The 27975-nt window shown below is 41.9% G+C and overlaps 1 protein-coding gene across 1 annotated transcript; it reads left to right on the forward strand.

The window, feature by feature from the left end:
- The first annotated feature begins 771 nt into the window (after nucleotides 1-771).
- Nucleotides 772-27972, forward strand: syt1a (synaptotagmin Ia). Its single transcript, XM_068755007.1, has 8 exons — nucleotides 772-946; nucleotides 8782-8954; nucleotides 11657-11782; nucleotides 15025-15192; nucleotides 16585-16752; nucleotides 20202-20319; nucleotides 25890-26023; nucleotides 27766-27972. The coding sequence occupies exons 1-8, from the start codon at nucleotides 772-774 to the stop codon at nucleotides 27970-27972; spliced, it is 1269 nt and encodes a 422-aa protein (XP_068611108.1).
- Nucleotides 27973-27975: the final 3 nt, after the last annotated feature.

A 27975-nucleotide genomic window follows, 5' to 3' on the forward strand; every position in this document is an offset into this window, starting at 1 on the left:
TATAGTAATTAGCATCATTTCAAAAAACGTTTTAATAAGAAAAAGTGTCCTTTCAATTTCCATCTATTTAAAGTTAAAGGTTAAACGCAGCACAGTTATCTGCTCATTGCATGGAATATATATTTTAAATTTATAGATCTTTGGATTGTCATAAATTACGGGATACATTTTAAGTGTCTCCTGAGGAATTAATGAAATGGTGTGGAAACTTCATGTGGAACCATCATCCTACAGAGGTGATGGTGTGCGGTACACGATCAGGCATATGACTCCTGCTCTTTGTCGTACTCTACACAGAGCCCAAATGCATGGACACACACACACACACCTCTGCTGTATACACAGAGGGTGGCGTTAAAAGATAAGAAAGAAGTTAAATAGTTCTGCCCCTTCTGATTGAGTTGTAAAATCCCATAATTGAATTTAATCCAGGAGCAGTGATGAGATTTACTGCCTGGGTATTGTGAGAGTAATAAATAATCACTTTCATCTCTTATCTGTGATGTTAATCTGGAGTTTAAGCAATGAGTGAGTAGCTTTGTTCTGAATCCAGTGAGCTGGCCAATTCATCCTGGAGCCCAGCTGATGTTTACCCAGGCTGAGCCAGCAGCTGCTCACACGGTCTGCATCAACTCAGTCATCTGACAAGGCGAGAGCTCTGCTTCTGACGCGCATCTGTCACAGCGGCACGCACAAAAGAAAGAACTAACCCACTCTGTTTCCCTTCTTTACGTTTTTCCAGCATCTGCTGGCTTTCCAGCCTTTTCCACGATGAGTGAGAGTCGAAGGGAAGCCCTGGCGGCGGTGGTGGCCGAGCCCACCGACGCCTCCTCCGCCACTACTGGCTCCAACACCACCAACATGGCCGGCCCGGGAACGAGCGAGAAGGACGAGGCCTTTTCCAAGCTGAAGGACAAGTTCATGAACGAGCTTAACAAAATCCCACGTAAGTGTATCTGCTTTAGAAGAAGAGAGCAATTCCTCTATAATTAGCCATCATTTTAAAACTTAAATCATTTGCTTGTTTTTGTTTTGCTGCGACGGTAATTTTAATATTTTGATCATTGGTTTGACTTACTTTTAAAATATTATAGACCAGAACAATTATTCTAAAAACAATCTGCAGAACAATTCATATTTAAAAGTGGCGCTAGTTTTAGCAGTTGCCAACATTCACAGAAGTCATTCATCCTTTTTTAATTAATTCTGTCCAGTAACTGGGACGTGGTACTAGAAAGATTTGTTTGATGGTGCTGTGCACGTACTGAAATGGAAAGGTGAAAAAAATATATATATATCCAGCTCCTTTGTTAACAGAGGCTTGAAAGGATGATGACCAGCATTTAAAACTGATAAATGAACAACATTTGTGGCTACAGTAAAGTGTTCTGCTCCCACAGGTTGGCTTTTCAGTTTCTTTTATGATAATATATGATGAAGTTGTGGAGAGACAGTCAGAAAGAGCCTATCATCCATTTTCTTGGTTACCAGGGCGACAACTGATGAGTGTCTGCCATCTGATGTGTGACTGGTAGCGCTGAGGAGCCCAGCACCTCTCTGAAAAATAAATACACAAAAAAAAGCACAATACGAGGACGACCTTCTTAACGTTACAAACTGCACGACATTAGAAATAAAAAAAAAAGACAAATCAAGGGAACCAGTTTCTCACCGTTTTTCTGTATACTTTCAAGAATAACCTTTCTACGTTCCTACTAATTCCATGTATTGAGATTATTACTGATACAGGAATCTGAGCATATTTAAATCTGGCGGCACTTGCAGTTTCTTTTGTGTCTTAAAACAAATAAACCTTTCATACAAAAAAAAACTTTTAAAGAGAACCTTCCCAACATAAATGCACAAAATACCATTTAAGATGTAAACTAGTCCTGTCAGGAATGCGTGCCAGGAAAGGAGTTCAAACACAGCAGCATGTAATGAATGTCAAACCATCCAACAAGCGTATGAAGATTTTTAGCAGCCGTTGCAAATACTTTCAAAGTGTCCGTCGTTACACTCTCGGATTCCAAATGATCTGGACATAAATGTATTCCAAGCCTTCAGTGTGATTCTGGCATAACCGTGACCAAATGATTTGGTTGTTGCTGTGAGTGAACTTCAGTGAAAATTTCGGCGTAGCCCGTCGCCTCTTACTGAGACGTCCAGCGAATCAGGTGGCTCCTTTTAATACGCCGGTTTTCCTGCCTCCTTTTATTCATCGCTTCTTGTGATTTGAATTAGTCGGATGAATTGTCAAAGTTAAATGATGTTATGACAGAAATAATTGCTGTTAAAGTGGATAATAAACATCTGGCAGCATTAATTCAGATATTTGACATGACGGCGTGTTACATTAATTAGATCGGCTTTATTATTTGCTGCCGGAGTGTCTGTTTTTTGTTTTTTTAACCGTGCATATTCAATACTGCGTCTTCATTTCCACATTTTAAAAACCTGATTTCCCTTTATCACCAACACCTCCAACCAAAACACTCCATCCACATATTCATGCCAGGGGAATATTGCAGTATTGAGATATATGATCGCATGATGTCATTACACCATGCAGGAAAAACATAAATTGGAGTATAGATGTAAGCACTAGCTCACGCACGGGTAATGTTGCAGCAGGAAATGGCTTTGGAAGTAAGGTGTTTTTCTCTTCAGCAGCAACACAAATTGCATACACCAGCGCTCATATTCTCTTTTTCCAAAAATATAATGTGCAGAAAATTCGGGGGGAAATTCCATCCGTCTTCAAAAATAGGTGATTCTTTATTGCCTTGCAATGTTGGCATAGTAATCTGGAGAAGAACTAATACTGTGGCTTCTTTTGTGTACCCAAGGCGCAAAAGATGATCTTGGAGTCACAGAAAAACGATCCGTTTTCCAGGCTTTTAAATTACTGTTTTCTCACTCCATCCCTTGGATCAAGAGCAGCCAGTCTGCTCCTCAGTGCTGCCAAACGTTGATAAATGTCCTGGCTTGTTTACCGCGAGGAATATCGATACTGTCTGGAGACAGTAGGTGCAGATTTAACAAGACAGAGCAGGAGCTGAGTGTCTGCTGTGGAAAGTTCCTACTGGGGTTATAACCCCGTTTTTAAGCCCTGCAGGTTTGGAGCTGGTCACCTGGAGCTGTCAACCCGACCTCTTTGTTGAATTTCTGTCCATCAGGATCTGCAGGACGCTGTGGGCAGTGCGATATTGCCTCGTCTGCCGGTCGATGGCTGAAGCAATCGAGAAAGAAGCCAATTTTATTTTCAATCTTTCTGAATTGTGTTGATTTAAGATACACTAAACATGGTTCTTTCTTTTTTATATATATATATATTTTCCCCCAGTCTGATTTCTGCTTAAATGTTTAATAATAACAATATAAAACTGTGCGACGTAGCAATTAATGCGCTAAATAAAAAAAAAATGCATGAGCATTTGGAGGAGTAAAGAAATGCTTTGATTGCAACGATGCAAACAAGAGGCAGTAGGTGGTCATTTAAATAGATCAACACAATTACACAAAATGTGAGCAATTATTCTATCTGCCACAAAAATTAAGTGTTTACTCAATTTGTCAATGATTGAGCCATCTCTTCCAGAGAAACAAGAACTCAGGCACGTGCACACACACACAAACACACTGTAATCCTAGTAAACCATGTTGTGCCTCAACGGAAACCAGTGTATTGAATTCCTAAGTAAGTTTTCTAAACACCCAGGGCTTTACTTCCCAATAACAATTAACCTCTGAGCGCGGGGGCTGTTTGATCCATGACTGCCAGCTCCAGCAGTCATTGCTCCAAATAACGCAGACAAGTGATTGGCATTTCAGGAGAGGGAATAATGTGGTTTCTCTTCCACGCAAGATGCACTCAAATGTTTTAAACATGACTTTCATGAAATCTGATGAAGTCTGATATCATGGTACAAGTCGTGTTTGGAATTAAACCATGTTTTCCCTGTTTAGAGGAGCATTTCTACTCTGAGGTCTGGTCCTTCCTTTTGATTTGTATTGTTGACAGCTCCTTCCTTCCAAACTAAAAGTTTGTGTGCAGCCAAGCTAACCGCCTTACGTGCTGTATATTTTCTTGTGTAATTATTTGGTGTAATAACAAATATTTATGCTGGTTCGGGTATAGGTGCTCTCTGGTCTCCGTGGTTACCATTTTATTTAAGTTTTTTGTCTTGCCAGCATTTGTTATTTCGTGAAACAGAATGTCCAGGGAATGTTATTAGTTTTGCAGGTATTCTGTCAAAAAACATCCTGCGGGACAAATTCACATTTAAATCAATTGCTAGTATTCAGTGGGAAGTTGCGTGATCGATCGCTTGTAACAAACAAACAAGCAAGCAGTGTCTGAGTGAGTCGTTGGTTAATTTTTTCAGGTCTACTCTCAGAAGTTAGGGCTTACATGTAGCCATCAAATGAGTAACAGTGGAGCTTTCCATCACACATAATTACATTTACATGGACAAACAAAAGGACTTCGGTGAGGACTGAGTGTTTGCTGCTGTATTAAGTGAGACAGCCAAACAAAATGCCATTGTGTATTCTTCTTTATGCGATGACAATAAACTATCTTTCGATCTCAACTCATGGGATTTCCTGGAAGTGACTAAAAATGAGAATAATGCAGCGGACAGAATAGAAATATGTTTTGCTGAATCACAAAGAGATGGATGTCCCTGTTTTAATTAAACCTTGTTTTGGTACAAAAGGAATCTAGTTTTAATTCTGACGAGGCCTCAGAGGCTGCTAAATACCCTGTTATCACTGCAATAGTGCGGAGATGCTCCCTGCTGTCGTATTGTTTGCTCAAACAAGCCACTGCTGGGAAAGGGCGGCGACGGAGCCGCTCTCATACGCATAAGAAGATAATGCTGTAATGTCAAGGTTAATTGACCAACAGGGTCCCGTCGCATTGGATTAGTGCGTCCTGCTGCAAGTGGATGTAACCCAGATGTAATATGAAAGACCGAGACACACAATTTCTTTTGAATGCCACCGGACCAGGGAGGTGGATTCCGCTTTTATCTGGATCACAAGGTCTTCCTCAACAGATGGAAAAATGTGTATGAATAAAAGAAATCATAGTCCATGTCGTATGAAATAGATTTCTCCCTTTCTTTCCTCATGAGTTCAGAATTATCTCTCTACTGTGCATTCACTGGAACATACAGTAAAACCAACAGAATGACTCACCGACCTTCATGTACTTTATTCCTTTTCCTATAACTGTAATTCTAAGGCGAATGTCTTAGAATGTCTTTTTGGTTTACGTCGAAGCCGCTGCTCTCTGGCCTCCTTCCGCAGCTCAGACTTCATGAGCTTCCGATGGCGCCAGACAATATATAGTTTATCTGTGGAAAAATCAGATGGGCTGAAAGCTTTCTGGCTAATTACGTTTTCCAATTCGGCTGAAATAAAATGCATGTAAACATCCTGCATCCTGGAAATAGTTTTCTTTGAATTGGAAAAGAAATAAATTCTTTATTCTTTAATTGTTACATTTTTGGGTTAAATTGCTGCTACCTCACAGCAAGAAGGAACAGCTGGCTTCGATTCCTCTTTTTTTTTTTTTTTTTAGTCTGTCAAAAGGGCTCTGTGATCTTGGGTTGGTTTTTCGCAAAGAGCTTTGAACCAAAAAATCATGTAGGTTGGGAAATGTCGATCCCAAAGTGGAATCTAAATAGTATCATCGATGTGCATGTGTAAATATTTAGACAGTTTTATTTTCTTATATATGCGCTAACTAAACGTCGAGATAGGCGGGTGCATGCTGGCAACGCTCCCTTCTCGCTCTCTTTCTCTTTTCCACTCTATTTCTCTCTCGAGCAATGACGCAATGTAGTTAATTAGGGGATGCTTTTATTGCTTTCTGGGACTCGGGTTCCTTTAATTAAGTTGAGCAGAGTTGCATTTCAATGGAAGGCGCTCACTTGATGAATAAGATAAGGGTTGTTTTTGTCTTTGCATTTGAAATTGCATTTCATCAGGTGTAGATGATGAGGATTATGAAAAAGAAATTTAAGGTGCATTTATTTAGATTTCGCTAGAGATTTCTTATTTCTGTGGTTTGCTGGCGTAAAATACAACCCTGTCACACCTTTCAAAGACCTTTTGACTTAGTAAATAATAATAAATTATCTCCTCAGTCCTCACGTTTTACAGTTTAGTTATAAACAGTTAAAAATAACGTTAGTTGGGGAAAATTCCATTTCGCTGATTGGAAATTTGGACTTTTGTTAGAATCAATTCATGAATATTTGTAAGTGTTTACAAATGGAAATTACTAATGTACAACTAGACTATAGCTAGTAAGTGATTCATTGAGTGTAGAGGTTTAAATATTAAGATATTAATGAAAGCTTTTTAAAAAGTTGCAGAAATTGAATATTTTGTTAGCAAGAATCTTCTGATACTGTTTGTTTGTTGTTGCCCACGGAATGAGGCTTTTTCTACAGAGTGCCATTCAGTCAGAGCACTAAACCTAAACTGCCCTTGGGGGGGTCCTCTTCCACAAAGCCCACCAAGCTGTTCTTGCAATAACCGGAATGGAAAAAGCTATTCCTGTCTCTACTGGTGGCCATCAGGCTGTCATCACGTTTTTTTAGTCGTCATTGTAGGGACGACAAATTTGCTGCTTCACCACCAGATACCACTGAAATTCATCACACGGGACAAAGAAGAGCAAATGCATTAGGAGTTAATCCTCTTTATGTAAATTAATTCTAAACCCAACAAACAGGACCTTCGCCCACAGATAATTCCCGCTCTCGCTGAATGTTTTTAAAGTTCTGGGTGACTCATTGTAAAGAAGTTCCGTGCAAGCGTTACCTCCATTAACCAGGTGAGGCCAAAGCTGCGGATCCTGAAGCTGTTTTAGGGCATCACTCACTGTTTTTCCTTGGAGGAGAGTGCTTATTGATTTTGTCAACAGAGCATCGATTTTTCCTCTCTCTCGCTCTCTCTCTCTCTCTCTCTCTCCCTCCCATCAGACCTCGACCAAAAAAAAAAAACAGCTGATTGCTGGTGAGCAAAAATCACCAAAGTCAGAGACCGTAATATGCTATTCCCATTCTGTTGAGTCTTTTTGGTGTTGATCGGATTAAGTCTTCAACAGGCTAGAGTTTGACCTGGTCAGATTTTTGATTTCTGTCAGTCTAATCTCTACAGACGTTGCTTGTGTGTTTTTTTCTTTCTCAATAAATCGATTGTTATTTCTGTCTTCCCCCCCCCCCCCCCACCCCCATTTTGAAGGTATTGCACTCAAAATTGCCTTAGTCAACAATGATTTTGACTTTCAGAATCATATTCACAGACAACACCTAAAACTGACTTTTTGTCCGATAGTCCTCTCTCCTAAAATGATGGGTGAGCCGCCAGGTGCTTTTGGAGACGACTAAAATTATTATTATTATTATGCCTGCTGAAGGGAGACGCTTGCTTCAAGGTCTCTCATTATATTCAGCCCATCTGGACTTAAATGTTACGCTGTATTACTCCTGCACTTAAAAACAACCTACCGGTACGTCTTCTCCCGTCAGAGTGTGTTAGCGTGTGTTTGTGAGGCGAGCGCTGGACCTGTGTGGATGCCTGAGGGACCACTAGCTGACTGCTGTCTGCAGTGGCGATAGGTGTCATGTGTTTGCAGATGGCTGTCACCGTGTTGTTGAGCTGAGTCTGTGGGTTTTCACACACTGTGCAGGAAGCGCATCCCACCCTTCACACGTCTTTCTCAATATTCTAATCGTGAAAACAATTTAAATCATAAAAATCCAACCGAGCAGGTTCTTGAAATGCACCTTAAACAAAATATTCATTTTAGTTCATTCGCAAAAATAAATATCTAAAATATAATTAATTTGCATGCATAAAGTGTTAAATTGCTTTAAAAGAACCTGAACAACACCAATTCCTCAGTCACCCTTTATCTGCTGCCAAACCAAAACAGTTTAGGGCTTTTTGTCTAATGAGCCAAGAGGCTACAGCCCTATCCATTTGGTTAGATAACATCCTTCACACAAAAAATATCATTTGTGGCATGAAAGCATAATGACAGGGACAAGATTAGACCTTCCTTCTTTTCTTTTGGGCTGAATTAAATGCTGAGGATTCATTCACTCAATGCGATTAGACTTCTTTTGCAAGTGGATGAAAGGGTTATGCATATAAAGCTTGCTATCTATACAACTATTCTCAGGCACACATTTCAACACAAAAGACCTCTTTCTTATTATTTTCAAGGTTCTGTGTGGACTGAGAGCATGTCGATGGCGTGTGACAAACCCCCATGAACTGACATGATTGCCTTGTCATGGTTATTCCACTGTTGTTGCCGCGCATGCTGACTCAGAAAAATTACCACCAACCGTAGTTCCAGCAAATTCAGCGTGGCTGGTGATCGATGCAAGCGTGTCTGAAGCGGTCTGAAAATCTTTGCTTTAAATGACGAGTGTAAAATGCCAACATCTGTTACGACCACTAAATTGGCAGTCGTGTCTGGTCCTGCTGGTCAGGACAAATCGATAGAAGTCTGCCACTCATTGACGGACCCAGGCTCTGGCTTGGTGCTGAGTCGGCTTGCCAAATCTGCAGGATCCAACTTTTATCTTACCTGTCACTTTGTATTATCTTTTTCTTTCTGGAACCTCAGTTCAAATGCAGCTTTGGCCAAGTTCCACCGGAATACTGTGCTCTTCTCTGGAAGAGGCAGCAACATGTCATTTTTTTTACAGTTGAACCCGAGTCCCGTTCCTCTGCTCTCTTTTTCCTCAGTGCCATCATGGGCCATCGTCTCCATTGCCTTTGTGGCGATCATCCTGGTGTTGGCGTGCTGCTTCTGCATCTGCAAAAAATGGATATTCAAGAAGAAAAACAAAAAGAAGGGGAAAGACAAGGGCAAAAATGCCATCAACATGAAGGACGTCAAGGATGGAGCCAAAACTGAGGTAAAAACCTTTGAGAAACAATTTCCTCTCTTCATGCTAGTTTGTTTATTTATTTATTACTGAATCTTCTGTGCATATTGTCTTGCTAGAAGTTGAAAAATTATTGTTCAGAATTATCTTTAAAGAATATTCACTATTTATATTCGTTTTTGTTTTTTTCATTTTAGCTGCATTCCATTTTCTTTAATATTTTAACACTTCTTTGATTAAATTTGCGGTAATTCCATCAACGTGAAAATGAATTTGCTGCAAATGTCACCTGTCGAAAAAGCTCATATTGGCTGCTTCTGCACCGAATATATTTTGCGCTTTTATTCTTGCCAAAGAAAAACATGCAGTATTGCTTATTGTGATATTTAAATTCACTTAATTTAAAGATTCAGAATTCAGTCTAATTCCGGGAGAATTAATAAGTAATTAAAATGATTGAAGAGAGAACATTTCAGTCTCTACTCTTTTGACCCCTTTGTTTCACCCTGTGGGTGTTTCCTTTTGTCATATGAGGACCTGCTCACTTGTTGAAGAGTGTGAGTAACGTTTGCTGTGTAATGAAGTGGTATCCACCCAGAGAAATGACATCACCCAATTGGAGGGGGTTTAATTAAACTTTCAGCAGTGCAAACTGGCGACGCAGCAGAATGCTGACACCTCAGATGGTGTTATTGCACTAATTGCACCAGGAGAGCATCATAATGCTGCCGTCCTCAGTGGAAAGCTGCACAAACGGTTCCAGAAACCAACTGTCGACAGAAACCCCTGGCCGTGTTTTCATGCTTTGACTTTTTTAATTGTATAAGACAGCATAGATCAAATGTTAAAATACTTTTATTTTCTCGTGACGTAGCAAACATCAGTCGGGAGCTTCAAAATCAAATAGCTGTGTTGCAGAGCATTAATTAGCTCGTTACAGGAAGTGTTCCATCAATTTGTCTAAAACTACCTTTAAATGATCCAGTTTTTTTTTTTTTTTTTGCATAGCCATTAATCAAAATAAGGGGCCGCTGTTATTGGTGCCGTTAAGCTTATGCCAGATACGATGCAAGCTGTCATTTCTCCCGGTGTGCCCAGACTCTGGTGTGTTAACTCCTGTGTGTGGTTGTTTTAATTTGTGCTTCTTCCTTTTATGTCCTCCTTATCTGTGTTGTGTCTGATGACTGTTCGGGATGGTCACTGGCGGTAGGTTCCCTATTGCTGTTGGATCTTCTTAAGCCTGCTGCTATGATGTTCTTTTTTTATTTTTGTAGCCTCTTGAAAACAACTGACTTCCGTAGAGACAAATATATGTAACTATGCATACAGTACATGTATATCTACTGTATATATGTGCGTACGACCTGCATATGCACATATATATGTATGAGAGAAACACTGGGTGCGTTTTTGACAAGGTTGAACCATGCTGATTTTTGTGCCAAGCCAAAGTCCTCCTGCCTTTTGAATCTCAATTTGCATTTCAAACGAGTGGGAGTGAGCAAAACGTGGAATGATTGAGAGGCTCTACAAGTAAATGCTCTTTGGATACCGCAGATGAAAAGGACGCTTTTGACAGACAGTGGCATTTGCATTCACATCTGTCAACCCAGTTGAAATAAATCCCACCTCTCCCAGAGCAAGGATGCAAAATAGTTGGATTAACTTTATGAAATCACATAAATTTGCTTCCTCGATCATTTTACATGCTCCACTTGTCACCGAAAACTAAAAACCAACAACTTAATGTTGCTTTGTTCCCAAAAGGCGGAAATCAAGTGGCTCCTTGGACAATATTAAAACCAATCAGTGTTGTTCATCCTTTTTGCTTTGACATGAGCAATTTGAAAAACTGATAGGAGCAGGCCCTGATCTCCATTACAATCCCTTTTCCAACACCCAACCACCCACTGCTGGCATGTTGCTTCTAGCTACTACCGATGTAGGGGCTAACACAAAAGCTTCAGGAGTTCTGACTGCATCGTGACCGTATGTCTGAGGGGCTTAAGCAGACTTGAGAATGGGGGGGTCACATAAGAGCACCAGTTTGTACGACAGAGAATGCTCTGCATGCCTACGAAAGAGACTTCTTGGAGAGCAACTTTTGACGCTGAATGAATGAATGACCTTGAGAACTAGTCCTTGCCTCTTCAATCGCATGTGGGTCTTACAACAAAAACTCTTCCACCCCCACCCTTCCTCCCACTACCCCTCACCAATGCCACCACCTGCTACCTTTACCTCCAGTGCCAGCTAGCGCGAGTGCAACTTCGTGCCTCGCTGCCACTTTAGACACTTCCCCGTTTGAGATGTGTGAGACTTGATCTGCCTGAAGAGTATCATCAACAGAACTGTCTTACTATGATGTTCCCCCCCGTCCCCCCCGTCCCCCCCATCTTCCTCTAATGCCTGCCCATTGCTCTCATCTCTGGTGCCATCACTTGATCTTTCCTCCCTTTAGACAGAAACATCCAGAACTTGGTAGAAAAGCCTCATCAGGGGACCAGGCCCCGGGGCTTTAGTGCATCACAGAGCATGTCCTGGTGTTAACTGCTATGTCGTTTTAGTGCTTGCTTCCTTCCTCCCCTTGTTTCTCCCATACACAACATAAAACAAGTGGCAGCTTTTACAGGAGTAGGTCCAGTGGCGGGACCTGGGCGGGGAACGGCTGGCTGGGTGCTAGCTCCAGAGACAAACAGGCGGCACTGACTCTTGGTGGGTGTCTCCTTCAGGCCTTGAAGGATGAGGAGGATGCAGAGACAGGGCTGACTGAAACGGAGAAAGAAGCCGAGCCCAAGGAGGACCAGAAACTTGGCAAATTACAATACTCCCTGGATTATAATTTCACAGAGAATACGGTAAGGCTCCGCTGTCTGAATCCCAACGTGTGTGTCGTTGTTGTGAAAGGGTTCTCCTTCGTAAGTATGGTCACACCCGACCGGTCCGGTCCAACGTCTTCCCTCCAGAGAGTAAACAAAGACCCGTCCAGCGTTCCAACATTCTCTTTTGGCTGCATCACCACATCTGTAAATACACATTGGTCACTGAAGCTTGTCAACTGAATCTCACAGGGGTTTCATGGCGGTCGAGTTTGTGCATCCGTCACTGAGGCAGCGTTGGGATGTATTTATTTTTGCTTCTTGCTTTCTTTCTACTTGATTGAAAACAGCCCCAGCAGATTTCCATCTGCTTTCTTTCTTTCCAGCGTCTGACTTTTAAAAAGCCGAACGAGGAAGCGCGTCAGCTTCCTGGCACCAGATGTTGCCTGACAGATAATAGATGCGGTGCGCAAGCACAGCGTTGTCTCTCGCCGGGCTAGCTAACTCTCCATTATGAACAGAACTGACAGCGTGAGATTAGACAGTAGCACTTGCTGCTCCGGTTTGTGCTGACTCGCAGGTACATCTCCCCAACTGTACACCGAAACACTTCAGTGCCTCCTTCAGTGGTTAGGAATGAGTGTTTGTTGCCGTTTAATCTTTGTGATATTCATCAATACGGAGATTATACAGTAAATACCAAAAGTCCATTTCAGCACCATTACTTTATGTTAATTCAGAGAAATGACTTGTTTCATGAAAAGCGCTTTCACGTGGACAATATTCCATTTCACAGAGTCGATGTGTCACCGAGCGGGAGGCAATGGCAGGCCTCTTTAAGAGGCTCATTATTATTACAATGGTAATAAGCTGCATAATATAATGAAGGGATGACAGTCTTCACACTTTGTGACAGTGGCTTCAGAGGAACTGGGCCCGGGCTCATCGGCACTCCAGCTGCCTCCGGAGTTAAATACGCTCCTAAAAACCCGGGAAGGCAAACTGTTCATCTGACCCACTTTCAGCTCAGTGACGGATGCAGCTGCTTTCAAGAAAAAGTTTTATTTCATTTAATCCTTGGTATTTGAGGCGAAGGCAATCAAATGTGAGTGCCATGGAACTGCTGGAGTAGAACAAGCTCAGGTGATTGGTCCGGTTGGATTCCTTTTATAAGGTGGAAAGTTCAGTTATTCCTGAATAGCTCATGTGCATTTGGTGCAATGACATCTGAAAGAGGGGGAGGGCTCAAAGCTCTCTGAAGTAGCAAGGCAGTAGAATTGTTTCTAAAGGGACAGCGTCATCGTATTTGTGTGTATTATAAAAGTTACAGAAGAAGTAGAGGTTCTGGTCTTTCCGACTTTCACAAATCCTACACATTCCCCTGCCAATCGTTGCGTGAATTTACCGTGACTGTTAAATTCAGAAATGTACAAGCCCTGTAGGATGAGTCTCTCCATGACAATTAATGAAGTTACAACCATATGTATGAATCCCAAATGTTTAAGTAAATGCTTGCAGAAAAATAGCAGCATATGCATGCCATCTGGTCTCAAAAATGAAATGACATGCCTCATTGAGGCCCCACCGTGACTCTATTATGCACTGCATTAATAGACTTTCCTATGATGGACTGAAAGATTTCTAAAAGTTCCACCCCGGCACACACACACAAAAAAAGAAGGAATCTCTGGCTTGTGTTGGCACAGAGACTGATATTGGAAAAGATGTGCAGATTAATGTTGGCTCCTCACAGCAACGAGTCTCAGCTTTGTTTCTGTCGGTTAAACACCATAAATGACTGCTGCCCTCGGTGCTGATGATTCTGGGTTTTACACACTAATGAGATGAAAGGGCTTTGGAAAGCATCCAAATCAGCCAGGGAGTGACGAAACGGCTACATCAGGCAAATAGGCAGTAAATGAACCACAAAGAGGCCTCTCAGCACAGCAGGAAGGGAATTACAGCATCATTCCTGTACTTCCAGCACTGTTATCATTTTCACTGCTGTTTTTGTAGGTCAAGATCAGACCTGATGTGTCCAGGCCAGAGCATGTCAATTTCACAATCGTTAAAAAAAGGAACGAGTTTGAGATATTAGATTTTTACCTATTTTTAAAAGTACATTAAAAGTTTCACCGAGACCTAGAAATAGCACAAAAGCACTTCAATATCTATCAAATGGTCTTTGGAAAGTGCGTATGTGTGTGGAACGGTCACGGCATGAGCTATGATGCCCTGGGACAAAGCTCTCCAAGGTAACATGCCAGAGGCTGAATTGCCACCCTGTGTCCACCGTGCCGCTCAATGGGCTGGAGAGCAACGCTCAAACAGAGAGGTTAATTCCACTGCTGTTAGAGGGCTGAGTCCTTAGTTAAACACAATCTCCCAGATGTGCAAACACACAGTTGGATTTTTATTGTTGTTGTTGTTGTTTTTGTTTCATAGGTGCGACGATTAGGATTTAGCCATGAAGAAACTGTTATAATTAGCAGCCCAATTTCATTATTTTTTTTATTATAGGTTTATGTAATGGCCATGTTTTAACTTATAATGTGCTTTTTTTTTTTTGTCTTTTTTTTCAGTGTCATTTATTTGTCCATACGGCTGTAATTCAAATCTAAAACTATTCAGAGTAGCTCTGCTTAAAATCTTAAAATCCTACTTTTTATTTTCATTAAACAAAACTAAAATAAATATATATATATATTCTCTCTATCCTTGATTTCCCTCAGCTTGGTTGTAATATTGTTTTCATAATTTCTATTGTTCACCGCTGTGTCGCCGATAAACTGATGCAGCTCCGGACAGCTGGAGCGCTTCAAGGCCACATGCCCTTCTCGGCCTCCAGATTGCTGCTTCATGACTGCTTGATAGGGACTTGATTGACTGACTAGCTGGACCTCCTGAGAGGCCGTTGAGTAGGAGGTACTGACTGGCGGGTCCATCAGCTTCCCAAGCCCACATTTGTGACCGTCAATTACTGGCCTTGCGTGAAGAGGACTGGCCTTGCTCCTCTCGTTTGACACATCCGGACCGCCACCACCTCACGACCTCCGAATATTTCATCCCCACAAAATGGCACCGAAACATTTCTTAAGCCGCAATCACAAAGGAATGATGGCTGGCGACAGCAAAGACGAGGGATTAAAGCATTCTCTTCTCAAAGCGTGCCTGAAAGCAATTATCCCAAAAGCATTGGGTTTATCGAAGATATGGTTTCTCTGACGGAGGGTCGATCGCTGTCTCGCATTCATTCTCTCACCCTCATCTTCCTCTTTCAGCTCATGGTGGGGATCATCCAGGCAGCAGAATTGCCTGCGATGGACATGGGTGGCACATCGGACCCATATGTAAAGGTCTACCTGCTGCCTGACAAGAAGAAGAAGTTTGAAACTAAGGTCCACAGGAAGACCCTCAATCCGGTCTTCAATGAGCAGTTCACCTTCAAGGTACTCTTTATACGCAATGATCAAAAACATTTTGGGTATTTTAAGCTCTTCTCGTTTTTTTTCATCTTTTTACTGGAGATCATTTGGTTCCACTGACAATCTGATTTGCATGCAGCCTTGAATGCTGCAAAGATGCGGAGACAGCAACCAGCTGGCACATGAACAAGCTCTTGACAATATCTCTCACACGCACAGTTACACTTTCACACACACACACACACACATTGAGTCTCAATGATTTGTATTAGCACGGGCAGAAGCGTTGCTGCGTGCCGGCTCTAACCTCAGCCATGGCTGTCGTTCCGTGAGGGGGGGGGGGTTGTAACGTAACATCCGACGCTGAAGGGGCGCAGGTGTAAAAGTTAAGCATAATGCAGTTTGATATCTGTGTGTTTCTTTTTGCCACACTTAATTACAAATCTGTGAAGAAGAAGAAAGAACGAGACGGGCGATAAGAAGCACCATCAAGATTGTTTTGGGAGATAAACCGGGGAGTCTTATCTGTGTTGCTTTTCTTTTTCGTCTCGTAAAAAGTCGATTCCATTCAATGCGTTTTGTTCAAGAAACTGAAACCGATTAATGATCACAAGTGTCATGGTCCCCGAAACACACACTTGTCTTTTACCCGGTCTGTCTTGTAGGACTGATAACGCCATTAGTCAGGGCAGCGACTGGAAGACGAGCAATTGATTTGGAAGCAGTCGCCCTCACCGCCACCTGCCCACACCAAAAGTACACGCATATTACTTTGCTGAAGATTTTCACAGTGGAGACTCTTTAATATACATCAGCCCTATAAACTCTACTGAATGAACACAATAAGATTTGCATAGATGTTGTAAAGGATTGCATTAAAGCCCATGCGTAAATCTGCACGTCTGCAACTCCGTTCAAACGGTGTTGTTCTAAATAAACAGTCGAGTTTGTTGTATAGAGATCCAGCAGCACGACCACACACACACACACACACACACACACACACACCGTCTTTCATTTTTACACCAAACTAAACAGCGCATGCGGATATTAATTGTAGACGGCATGAATGGCTTTCAGAAGAAAAAGAGACTTGAAGTGAACGCCGCAGTCGTGAGACTAACGTGTAGCGTGACGTAAAACTGAAAAGGTTCATATATGAAAAGTCCCGTCTCCACGTCACGTTCTGCTGGAAATGTTGGCTCAAAGTAAACTCAATGGATGTAAGAAAAAAAAAAAATTGATCAGAGCAGCATCCATAGTTGCAGTCCTGTTAGCTGTTGGGGATTAATACAGCGTGCAGCTGTTTTTGATCTCAGTCCTGCAAGGCAGCAGACATTCAATGTCTGGGGTGAGGACGTGAGAATGCCTTGATGCAGACAGCGCCGTCACCGTTATTGTTGCCGTCCTGCTCAGGTCCCCTACGTGGAGCTCGGTGGAAAGACGCTGGTGATGACGGTGTACGATTTTGATCGCTTCTCCAAACACGACGCCATTGGAGACATCAAGGTGACCATGAACAAGGTGGACTTCAGCCACATAACGGAGGAGTGGCGGGATCTGCAGAGCGCCGAGAAAGAGGAGGTGAGACTCATCATGAAGCCTGTGCAGGCAGACACATGGCATAAGATTTCAAAAAATGTTAAGTAGGTAGATGTGTCACCCCTCCCCCGCCTAGTCTGCACATCTGGTCGCTGCTGTTTCGATGATTAGTCTGCTGCTATTTGCGTTCGAATCACAAACGTGTTGAATTGACCGAAATAATCCATCTCTCCTGGAAATGTCGCCTAATCAGGTGTCCACACTTCCCTTTTAATCATTAGAAGAGTGACTTTCCAGGCAACAGTTCAGGAGATTCAATTTTCATGGTAAATGTCATGGCGGTATTGCACATGTTGCCAGGGAAACCTCATTTTTAGCATTACTTTGGTTTGAAATCAAAGGTTAATTATAACAGCATCGAACGCTGTCTGAGTTGAATGGCATCACTAAACTTCCTTTACATTTGGCCATACAACTACACCTGGCAATTTCACGAAAGATTTGAGAATGTTTTCAGCCAAAACATACTGTACTATGGAATTTTTATTTTAAGTTGCATAGTATTTGTTGTGAAGCCCATTTGTCCATGGAGAATGGAAGAGCTGTTTCTCAAATGTTAAAAAGTGGATGAGAGGAAAAAGAAAAAGAAAGCATGGAACAGAAAAAAGCGTTTTCATTGCAGTAACCCGAGAACTGCCCCTGACTTAAACAAACAAGACGCAGCATGTTAGTCACTGAGCCTTAAAGCTGTTCGGAGGCGTAGTTTTGAACTTCGGACAGAACCGGGATAAACGTTTACGCCTGCTAAGTTGCACTAATTGCCTCTTTGGTCTTGTTTGTTGTCCAGTAAGCGAATATGCAATGTGAAGGAATTTCCAATAGGTTTCTTCCCTCGGGACGGCGATTTTTAACGATAGAAACTTCACAATCGTCAGAAGTCGCAGTAAATCAACCTTTAATACACGAAGTACATAAATATGTTAAATAAAAAGTTACTGCATGTAATCAGAGAAATTGAATTAAATCCCGTCTGCGAGCACGCCGGTTTACAACTAATAAAACTACATCAATCCATAAACCATAATTACTGATGAGTTCTAAAAAAAAAAAAGACAATGGTTAAAAAGTCACAGTTGGGACTGAAGCGGTCGTGAGATCATGCAGCATTGGAGCATTCTTACATATTTATATCAAAACAAGCGACGGGTGGGGAGTAGCATACAGATAACTGCCCCCAACAGGCCAAGAAATATGAATTTCTGCCAAAATAAAAAAAGAATTAAGGTTAAAATGTGAGAAAAACAGGATAAATTCTCATACTCGTAGATATGTCTGATCTGGATCTGGAACAATCCTCTTTTTCTCAGTCAGAATTAAAGTAGATGCACAAAGAGCAGCTGCATGGAAAACAAGATTGCTTCTGAGCAACACAATGATTTGTGTTCAGTGACTTTTTACCCGTCATTTATTTATTTTTTTAACTATACAAAACACTCCACAATTACTTCCCACTCCCTGATTTGGCATGAAAATAGGACTTGATTGGAACGTGATGAAAGACTCCTGAAATAAAACAAAAGGTTGATTTCCTGGCACAGTTTGTTTCTGATTCATAATCTCATTTCAGAATGGTCACATGTAAAGCAGACGTGACCTCGCAGCTGTCGGCTGCTCCTGTTAAGGAATATGGCACGAAAACGAAGCGCCCCCCTGCTCGGTGCACGATGGTGAAGTTTGTGCCGTGATTCGTTTGAACCAGTTAAGAGGCTGAAGTCAATACTTTCCCGTCGCAGTGATGAGTAACAAACAAGTTTGTGCTGGTATTAAGATCATTGTGGTTGAAATAAGATACAAAATCCGTTACAGGAATGGGAGCAAAGTAAAAAAAAAAAGGTTTTGCAAGTGTTTGGACGTGACTCCGGAAGGTTTACATTGATTTGATTTAAAACAAAGTCCTTCCATCTGATTTTGTCAGCAGTGACAGCAGGCTAAACGGTCTAGGGCAGACTCGCAACACTTTCCAGTTAATCCTGGGGGGGGGATCCCTTGGGGTTCCCGCGATGGATACGATATGTAATCCCTCCACCAAGTTCTAGGTCTGCTTAGGGGGTCGCGTTCCAGTTGGACTTGCCTGGAGAACCTCCAAATGGAGCGGCCATCTGGTTAGAAATCCTCCATTTCTAACCAGATGGCCAAAAAACCTGGCAAAGGAACGTTGTTCTTAACTGCCACCATAAATAGGGTTTGAATCTCTTTTGCTCTCTGATCATTTATTCACATCTTTACGCATCACTAGCAGAGCTCCGTGAAATAACCCCCTTTTTATACATCAGATAAAATCCTCGACTTCAAAGTGATTGTAGCAGTAGTACTCTAAATAGTATACATCATATAGGTATAGTATAGTACAAATTGAATGCACAGTGTGCAACATATCCTTTTGTCACATCCACTCATTGTTGCAAAGTAAATAAACACATTTGACGAAGTCTTGCACCACAACTTATTGCAATTCGCAAGTAAATGTTGTACAAATAACATAGTACTGAACATTTATTTGACAACTAAAGTTAATTTGTAAGTAAAAATGCAACATTTCAGGTTAGTGAGTACATATGCTTATACAGGTACTCATTTTTTGTGGCAGAATCTCTCTAGCAGGGTTCTGTTGCAAGAATTTCTTTTCAGTTGGTCGATATTTTTTGTTGAAGGTTGTTGTTTGTTTAGAGTTTCTCCTTTTAGCCTGTTGAAGATGCTTCGTTCCTTTAATTCTAATATCGTTTTTCCATTCATTCATTGACAGCTGGAGCACGTAATGATTATCCTTGTGAACAGCTGTGAGCTGATCAGCAGAATGCCGTGAATACAAGTGAATTATGAAATAGTTATTTTTGCATACTTGTCTCTGAAGAATGTCTCGTCTGTTTTAGTTTTTATTGGGGCCTGCATATGTTCCGGGGGTGTTACTATCATTTATACTAACACTTGTCATTTAATAAATGCTTCTGTTCAATGTTTTTAGGGGTTTGTTTGCTGGAGACTGTTCTCAGAGCAGTAGCTGGGATTATCCCAGTTAACAAAAGCAAAGTTTATGACATCAAGAGATATATGTTCACTATACATCCATTACTGCAGTGTTTTTGGTTTACCCATTATATCACTGAAATATGAATGCAAATGTGTCCTTTGTCCATTTCCACTTTGCATGAAAATGTATGTACTAAAAGCATCTTTCAGCCTTTTATGTAAATAGCATGCATATGTGCACTGATTCAGACTGGACATTCTCTGTAAACAACTCCTTAACCCAGTCGACTGTACTTTAACCTTTAATGTCCCTTAAGGCTCACTAGTCATGTAGGTGCAGTGATGCCTGCAGCTTTTATCACGCATTCTGTGAGGGGATTAGCACCAGATAAAAACAAAAATCAGCAAAACCCCCTTCATCCAGAAGGGCTCTCACCTCTGCATTGTCTCTGCCTGTCCAACAGCAAGAGAAGCTGGGTGACATCTGCTTCTCTCTGCGATACGTTCCCACTGCTGGCAAGCTGACCGTGGTCGTTCTGGAGGCCAAGAACCTGAAGAAAATGGATGTGGGAGGCTTGTCAGGTGAGGAGAGTTGTAATGGTGTGTGTGTGCGCCCACTGACTTTCCCACTGACATGCCCTTTGTCTGTAATTATACATGCACTGCAGCACAGAACTTGCCTTTCCTGTAACTCCACCAACATCCGCCCAAACAACTCAGCGATCATAATTACAGTTATGAAATGAACAGAGATGTCTCTGGCCGAGTTTTCCCAATAAAACAAACCTTAAAGGTCGGGCTTTGCACAGATATTCAGATTCTGAGGAAATGGAACTGCTTCATAATGTGGGGCATGTCTCTCTTTCCACCAATCAAAGAAGGGCCCATGTGACATTTGCTCCTTTGAAGTTTTCATTTGCAGTGAAGTGAAAGATCATCTCTCAGATTGGATTAATTTCTGTAAATGGGCAGGCCGGCAAATAGGGCCACAGCGTGCGCTTTCAGACGATATTTGCTGCACAAAAAGCGGCACAAATGTTGATGGCAATGACAACCAGTATTTAAGCGGATTGATTTTGTGCAATGTGATGCAGATAACTTGTTTTCTTAAAGCATACAGGCTTTACCACAAACTCTTGTGACATAATGCTGAAATTAATGCGCAATATTGATCAGCTGAACAGACAAGCTCCACATGCAGACGCAGAAAAACAAATGCAAATTCCCTCCCTCCCACATCTCCTTTCACTTTCGTCTGGGATTTCATTTGATATTCCCCAGTGTGCACTTCCCTCCCGCCTCGACTCGTTCTGCTGCAATTACCACGCACCTGGGTCCACTTCCTTTCTGCTTGACAGCCCAGTGTCCGTATGAGCCTGAACATCCTGCAAGCACGGTGGCACACGCTCACATTAAAAGCTCCTTTTCATCTATCAGAGCAGTGCAAGCAGCCATTTGGTTAAAAAGAAATAAAGAAATAAAGAGCACCTCTCCTGCTGCCATTTGCATCATAGGATTGTCGACGTTGTAAGATGTCAACCGCTCTGATTAATCAGAATGAAAAGGGTGTGAATTTGTCAGCCTAACACCACCTACTGTAGGCCATGTTTAATTTGAGCACGTTTTATCTGCGCGCGCTGCTCTGTGAGTCTTAGGCTGACTTATTAACGCAGACTAATAGCATATTTCTAATTGCACACGGCCAAGAAGTACCGTTAGCCGTGGTTGATTCTTGATTTCGGTTCGCTGGGCCTTTTCTTCTGTGTCGATGATGGACTTAAAACTGTAGCAGATGGATGAAATAATGTGCAGGTCCTTAATAACAATAATTAGCCTCCGCGCACAGGGCGGCTCAAGGAGCTTAAGGAGGAGGACAAGTAATTGATGGCTAATTGATGGCCTGGGATCAGCCTTCTCCTCTATTGTCATCCTGTTTACCATGTCTAATTACGGCTCACCGAGGAAGATGTGGGTATTATCATTAACCAATATATAATCAGAATAATTCTTTTGATTGGCTCCTCATGAAACATCCCTCCAAATCCATCTCCACGCCGCGTCTCTTACGAGGAGAGACATTTGAAAGGATTTTTTTTTTTTTTTTGAAAGAGAGATTGACTTTCGGCGCTCCTCGGGATCGTTGCTACTTAACTGTCGTGATGCACCGAGCAGCATACTCTTTAGCTGTCGTCTCGAAATAATCCCAGCCTCATCGCAGACGAGTCACTCCTCTTTCTGCTTTAGCCAACTCTAGCTCAATGTATCGCTACCATACATGCCTATTATGTTGAGTCGTAGGCGATCGGATTCGAATGCATCCGGTAAACTCTAGTGGGCGATGCAGCTTGGAGTTTTGCAAGCTTGCAAAGTGAGTTGTAAAAGTCAGTAATTGCAGCAATTGTCAAAGTCTCCAGAAACTCATTCAAGCTCAGACAGGTGTATTATTTTTTTGGCACGTGAGCAACAGAAATTGCGCTCATTTTCAGTTTTAAATGGCATATTTGATTTTTTTGCATTTCAATCTGCTAGACTACAGCCTATCCCTCAGTTCCTACGCCATTAAAGGTGACTCTGACTCAAATGTGTGTCGGACAAAAAAGGCTAGATGTCTTGGAGCGTCTCAGAATGGGAGCAGCAGAATGGGTTTATAAAGGCAGGATGACAGAAGTGTTTTTGTTCCATCCTCTTTGTACCTCTGGAGACTTCCCAGAGGGCGGTGAGGCAACACAAACCAGGTAATGGCTCACTGTGAGGCAGGTTATCAAGGCACACAGGCGCCGTGGCGGCGGTAATGAAGCCAAACCTGGAGCTCCATCTCGCCATCAAGCCTCTCGCATGGAGGGTTTATTTGTCCTGTTTCTCTGGTTGAACTGAGAGCCCCCCCCCCCCCGAGTCAGTAAAGCGGCGGGCCAGATGATGAACAGACCCTGAGACAAGAAAGTATTTTGAAAGAGATTAGCGAAAGTCATTTTATCCTTCTTTTTTTTCTGCATCAGTTCTGTCAGAATTTTGCTTTGATGTAAACAATTTCCATAGAGGCTGCATATAATTAGAAGTAGATGAGCTCCCAGATAATTAAGATTCTCATTGTACAAATGAAACATCATTACGATCTCCTTAATCGCATTTTCTCAAGCCGGTTTCCGCACCTCGGGAGAAATCCACTGTAAAGGCTCGTGCTTGTGTGGTGTGCGCCGCCGTTCACCGCTGAAGCTGAGCGTGTAAAACTAAACCGACAGTCACCCCTGGCTGCGCCCACCATGGTAAATCCAAAATGATGGGTGGAAAGCTAAGATGACAGTCAGGCTGTATTTAACCCTGCATGTACCGGCGTTCATTTGGCAACACACGACTACAGCCGGCAGTGATTTCAGAGGAGGACACAGATTCTCCGTTCGGCGTTGGGAAGCTCTGCAAATACTATAGTATTGATACTTCAACTGTGAGAGGTACTGTCCTACCGAAATAGTCCAAGGCTGGCAATTAGTCACAGTGTGACATACAAACTAAGTAACCGCTTTAAAATTAGACGGCTTGTCGTAGCTCTGCTGAACTCTCCAGCCGATTTATCCCAAAGCTCATCACTTATCCAGAAACCCGCGTCGAGCTTCCTAAGGGAAATGTATGAACAACTGATAGTGAATCCCCTCATAAAAGTATGGCTGAGATCCAGGACTCGGGTGAGTAACCCTCAGGATGGCGTCGGCAAGCCTCCGTGCAGGCGAGGAGGCGCTCTTGCGTCAGCAGCGCTGGCATTCATCCATGTAATGGAAGAGATTACACCTGTCTGGGATGAGATGGTAAATTGGGCCGGATATGAAGGACACCGAACCTCCCAAGACTCAATAATGCAGAACTCTCATCTGCTGACCAGAAAGATGAGGGCTGTCTGGATGGGAGTGATGTGGCGCCACAGGTGTGTGTGTGCGTGTTTTGTTTGTTTTTTTCTCAGCCTGAGAAAGGGTTATCTTTAGTAATCCCATTCAGCTGTCACATTGTGTTTTATTCTAGCGAGGTTACCAATATGAGACGCATTGAATCTGCTGCAGCAGCCGCTGTAACAGATGTGTTTCAGCACATGTCGCTGTGTCCAGTGACACATACATATCACAGCTGACAAGCTTGTGCATTTCTGGTAAAGATCAAACAGCGAGGGGAAAGGGAGTAGCACAAACAAGCAAAGTAAAATAAGGAGATGGCGTTTAACATCTGTCTTAGCATATATTCATATTTAAGACCCCTTTAAAATCATCATTTTAAAATGAGTCAGGCTGAAGAAAATGACTAAATGCTATGATTCCAATTTCGAAACGGATCTTCTAATGCATCTTCTAAGTCCTGAATCTGTCGTCCGGACCCCCCGTTGTCCTTTGCCATTTATCAGCCTCACTTCCTTTAGATCTCTTGTGAACCTGATGACACAAAGGTCTGCCCACAGAGTTCACCGCCGACGGTCGATGAGACAAAGAGCATGTACAGACACTTTGCTTATACAGATAACCCAGATAACCGGATTCAGAATCCAAGACATTTTATTTGCTTTATTTATTTGAAGAGCTCGTTCTGCTGCTGCAAACATCCCAGCTTATGCTGCCGAAGCTCTCATTTAGATGCTGTTGGACACCACGAAGTCACAACACACACCGACCTCATTCAGCAGTTCTCTTATCCCACCACTCTAGTTCTCAGCGGGAGAGGAATAATGGACACCCACTCCATTAGGAGCATGTTGCCATTTTGCACACGTCGCTTTCGTCTATTTATTCCTCCTGCTTTTACCCTCTTATTCTGTTTGTGTGGCCTTCTCTCTGTGTTCATGTCAGCTGTCCTGGATGAACCAGCCTGTCTCCAATCAGTTCTTCATCCTCATAAATGGGATAAAAGATTAAGAGGGCTAAGCCTGTTCAGTTTTTTTTTTTACTATTGCCAGAAATTCAAGCTAAAATAATATATTTTCAGTACAGCTCCCGAGTTTAAAAAAAACATGAAAGCGTAAAAAGGCTTTGTGCATATGGGAATCAGAGATAAATCCAGATTATCAGAGCATGAAGTGTTTCAACAACTAATTATAAGCTGTGATTCAAATTCTTTCTCTTTATTCATTGCGATGCAGCGCTCTGAGGCTCAAGCCTCAGGCGAGCGACTACCTCATTAGCATCTCAGAGATTACTGTGGTTATTTGTTTTCTGTCTTTCTCAAGCAGCGTGCTGTCGTAAAAGATATGGAGTCTGCATGTGGAAATAAAATCTTCAAGTTTGGTCAATATTCGTTTTCTTTTCGCTTCAAGCCTGTGGCCTATTTTTTCCCTTCATCTTTTTTTTTCTTTTAACAATGAGAGGTAGCTTAGTTTAATTTATGTTTTCTCCCGAAAAGCATGGTGTGTTACATTTTTGGGAGACAAATGCATAGAAGTGTGATGAGCAGAAAGTATCAAACAGCAGTGGTCTGAAGTCTCTGAAAAACAGATGATGGATTTTAAGAAACTGAAACTTCAATATGGTGATAAGGTGGCAGAAAATATTATTATTTTTAATGTCAGAATGGGGCTGAATAATATTAGTCAGTCTGACCATTGCAGGAAGCTGGACGAAGCATGAAGATGCACCGTTACTGTAAATCTGAGTTTTCAAACAGCAGGAGTCCGTCATGCAAATTTTGTCGCGTAGAACCAAAGATATAAACCTGATTATCCCAAGAAATCAGACTTTGACGACTGCATCAAGGAGGTTGTACTTGTTTCACGATTTGAAAGGGAGATTGGTGCCTTCCCATTTGTTTGTTTGTTTTTCTGTAACCCTCCTCTTCTCCAGTTGAGTTGACTCCTTGGAAATTGCCGCCAAATCAGGAGGGACGCAGCATCACGTCATGAACAGGGATTACAGTTTTCAGACGCGCACGCTGCCTGATTGCCCGAGAGCGGATGAGGATGGACAAAGCAGACCACTTTGGGTGCCACTTAAAAAAAGGCAGTCAGGAAAATGAGGCTCTTGAATAAGGAAGGTTAATTAACTGATTTATACAAACAAAGGTTTCGGGCGCAGACTTTTAAGCATAACCCAATGCTGGTTCTGGAGCTATTAATGCTTCCGATCGTTATATTTAATGACGGCATTATTATTACTAACCAAGATTTCTTTTGATTTCCTCTGCAGATCCATACGTGAAGATCCATCTGATGCAAAATGGCAAGAGGCTGAAGAAGAAGAAGACGACAATCAAGAAGAACACCCTCAACCCTTACTACAACGAGTCCTTCAGCTTTGAAGTTCCATTTGAACAAATCCAGGTACATCCCCCGTCCATTTGTGCACTTCAGCACTTAACATTAAATGCTGCTTTTGAACAATTAATGCACACCATGATTATATGACAACAAATGCTGTATTTTCAAGATGTGAAGGCTATTTTTTGTTTTAATGCATAAACAGTAGCTGTCAGGAATAGCAATGAACGACATTCTGACTTCAGGCAATACAATAATTGACTCAAATTAATTGTGACCGTCGCCGCTCACAAATCATGAGTTTGGCTGGGAGAGACTTGGATTCAATTTAAACTGTGTTGATATAAATCAAGTCTTAATGTTTTGTCATATGAAAACAGGCTTTTTATTTTTTCTCCATAAACATATGCAAATAAATAGTCGTTGTGATGAGCATCGTCCAGCACTACCTTACCTTTATTGCTATCCTTTGCCTATGTCTGGGCAATCATTTAAAATATGATAATTGAATAATTGACGGAGGTTTTATATCTACTTTTTTCCCCCTCTTATGCCCTGATTTATTTATATATCCTGCACAGCCTGTCATAGAAATATCTCAAACACGAGACTGATATTTGCACTCCATTCCCTCTCGGAAAGCAATTTAATGAGTGTATATCCCAAACTGTTAAGCTCTTAGTTGCCCATAATGGGATTATTATTATCATTGTAAATCAATCTCTCCAGTGTGAATACAGGTAGGACAACAGTATTGACTGGTCTGTGATAATTATCACAAAAAAAAGAAAGAAAAAAGCAATCGAAGAAAACGTGATTAAATTACAAATATGAAGGTGAACTGTGGTTTTAAAAACCAGCTAATCCTGATGGCATTTCATTACATGGTGTATTAGAAATGCTGTCGTATTATAGACTCTCCTTTCGCAGGTGACGGTCGCTCAGTCTTGGGATACTGGTGGATCAAAGAATTTATCCGTGTTGTGTTCCAGAAAATAATTGTGACCTAGTCTGCAATCTAAGCTTGTGTTAATGAGCATTCATGTCTGAATGCCTGTGCTTTCCTCTTCTGTTCAAAGTCAGGGCTGCGTCCTACTTTATACACATAAATGCACATTATCTAACTTTCAGACACGTATGTTACTGTGCACACTGCAGTAATTCACCAGGGTTTGTGTATATATACACACACTTCTAACCACACTGAAACCAGTTGATGTTTCGCAGGAAAATTCTCAGATGCACAAGCCTCTGAGCTTTTTATGTTTCCTTAAAATAAACAAAACAAAAAAACTAGGTCATCAGCATAAGCAGTGTAACACCCCGAGGAACCATAACTTTGCAGAAAAAAAAGAATTATGGGAAAAAACACACAGAGGAAGCATTGCAGTGTAGAATCAGTAAATATGAGTGAACGCCCAAAAGATGTTGATGAAGAGCATCAGCAGTAAGTTGATCTATGCATCAACCATCAATGTCAATACTTGGTCGGTTGATTGTTCAGATTGAAAGCACATTCGCGGCGTTAACAAAAGCGTCACTAGCAAACCACGTCAGCTTGTCACGGAATACAGAAGAGATTCAGGAGCTTTTCATAAAGATCAACACAACAATTGAGACCCTTTCAGCATCCCGCTTGCTGCTAATACTAAACTAGTATATTATATATACACTTATATAGAATATATTTATATGGATTAAAGTAATTATTCAAAATTTAGTCACTGTTAACATTGCCGGATGTAAATGAGCATTAACCCTCTATATGCTGATGACGATGTTCTTGCTTTTTGCTCATTCTGCAGAAAGTGCAAGTTGTTATAACTGTTCTGGACTATGACAAGATCGGCAAGAATGATGCCATCGGGAAAGTCTTTGTGGGGCTCAACAGCTCGGGGACGGAGCTGCGCCACTGGTCCGACATGCTGGCCAACCCCAGGAGACCCATCGCCCAGTGGCATGTGCTGAAGGTTGAGGAAGAGGTGGACGCTCAGCTCTCCACCAAGAAATAGGCA

This window comes from Brachionichthys hirsutus, chromosome 22 (assembly GCF_040956055.1).
Source record: "Brachionichthys hirsutus isolate HB-005 chromosome 22, CSIRO-AGI_Bhir_v1, whole genome shotgun sequence".
In the NCBI taxonomy this organism is placed as follows: domain Eukaryota; kingdom Metazoa; phylum Chordata; class Actinopteri; order Lophiiformes; family Brachionichthyidae; genus Brachionichthys; species Brachionichthys hirsutus.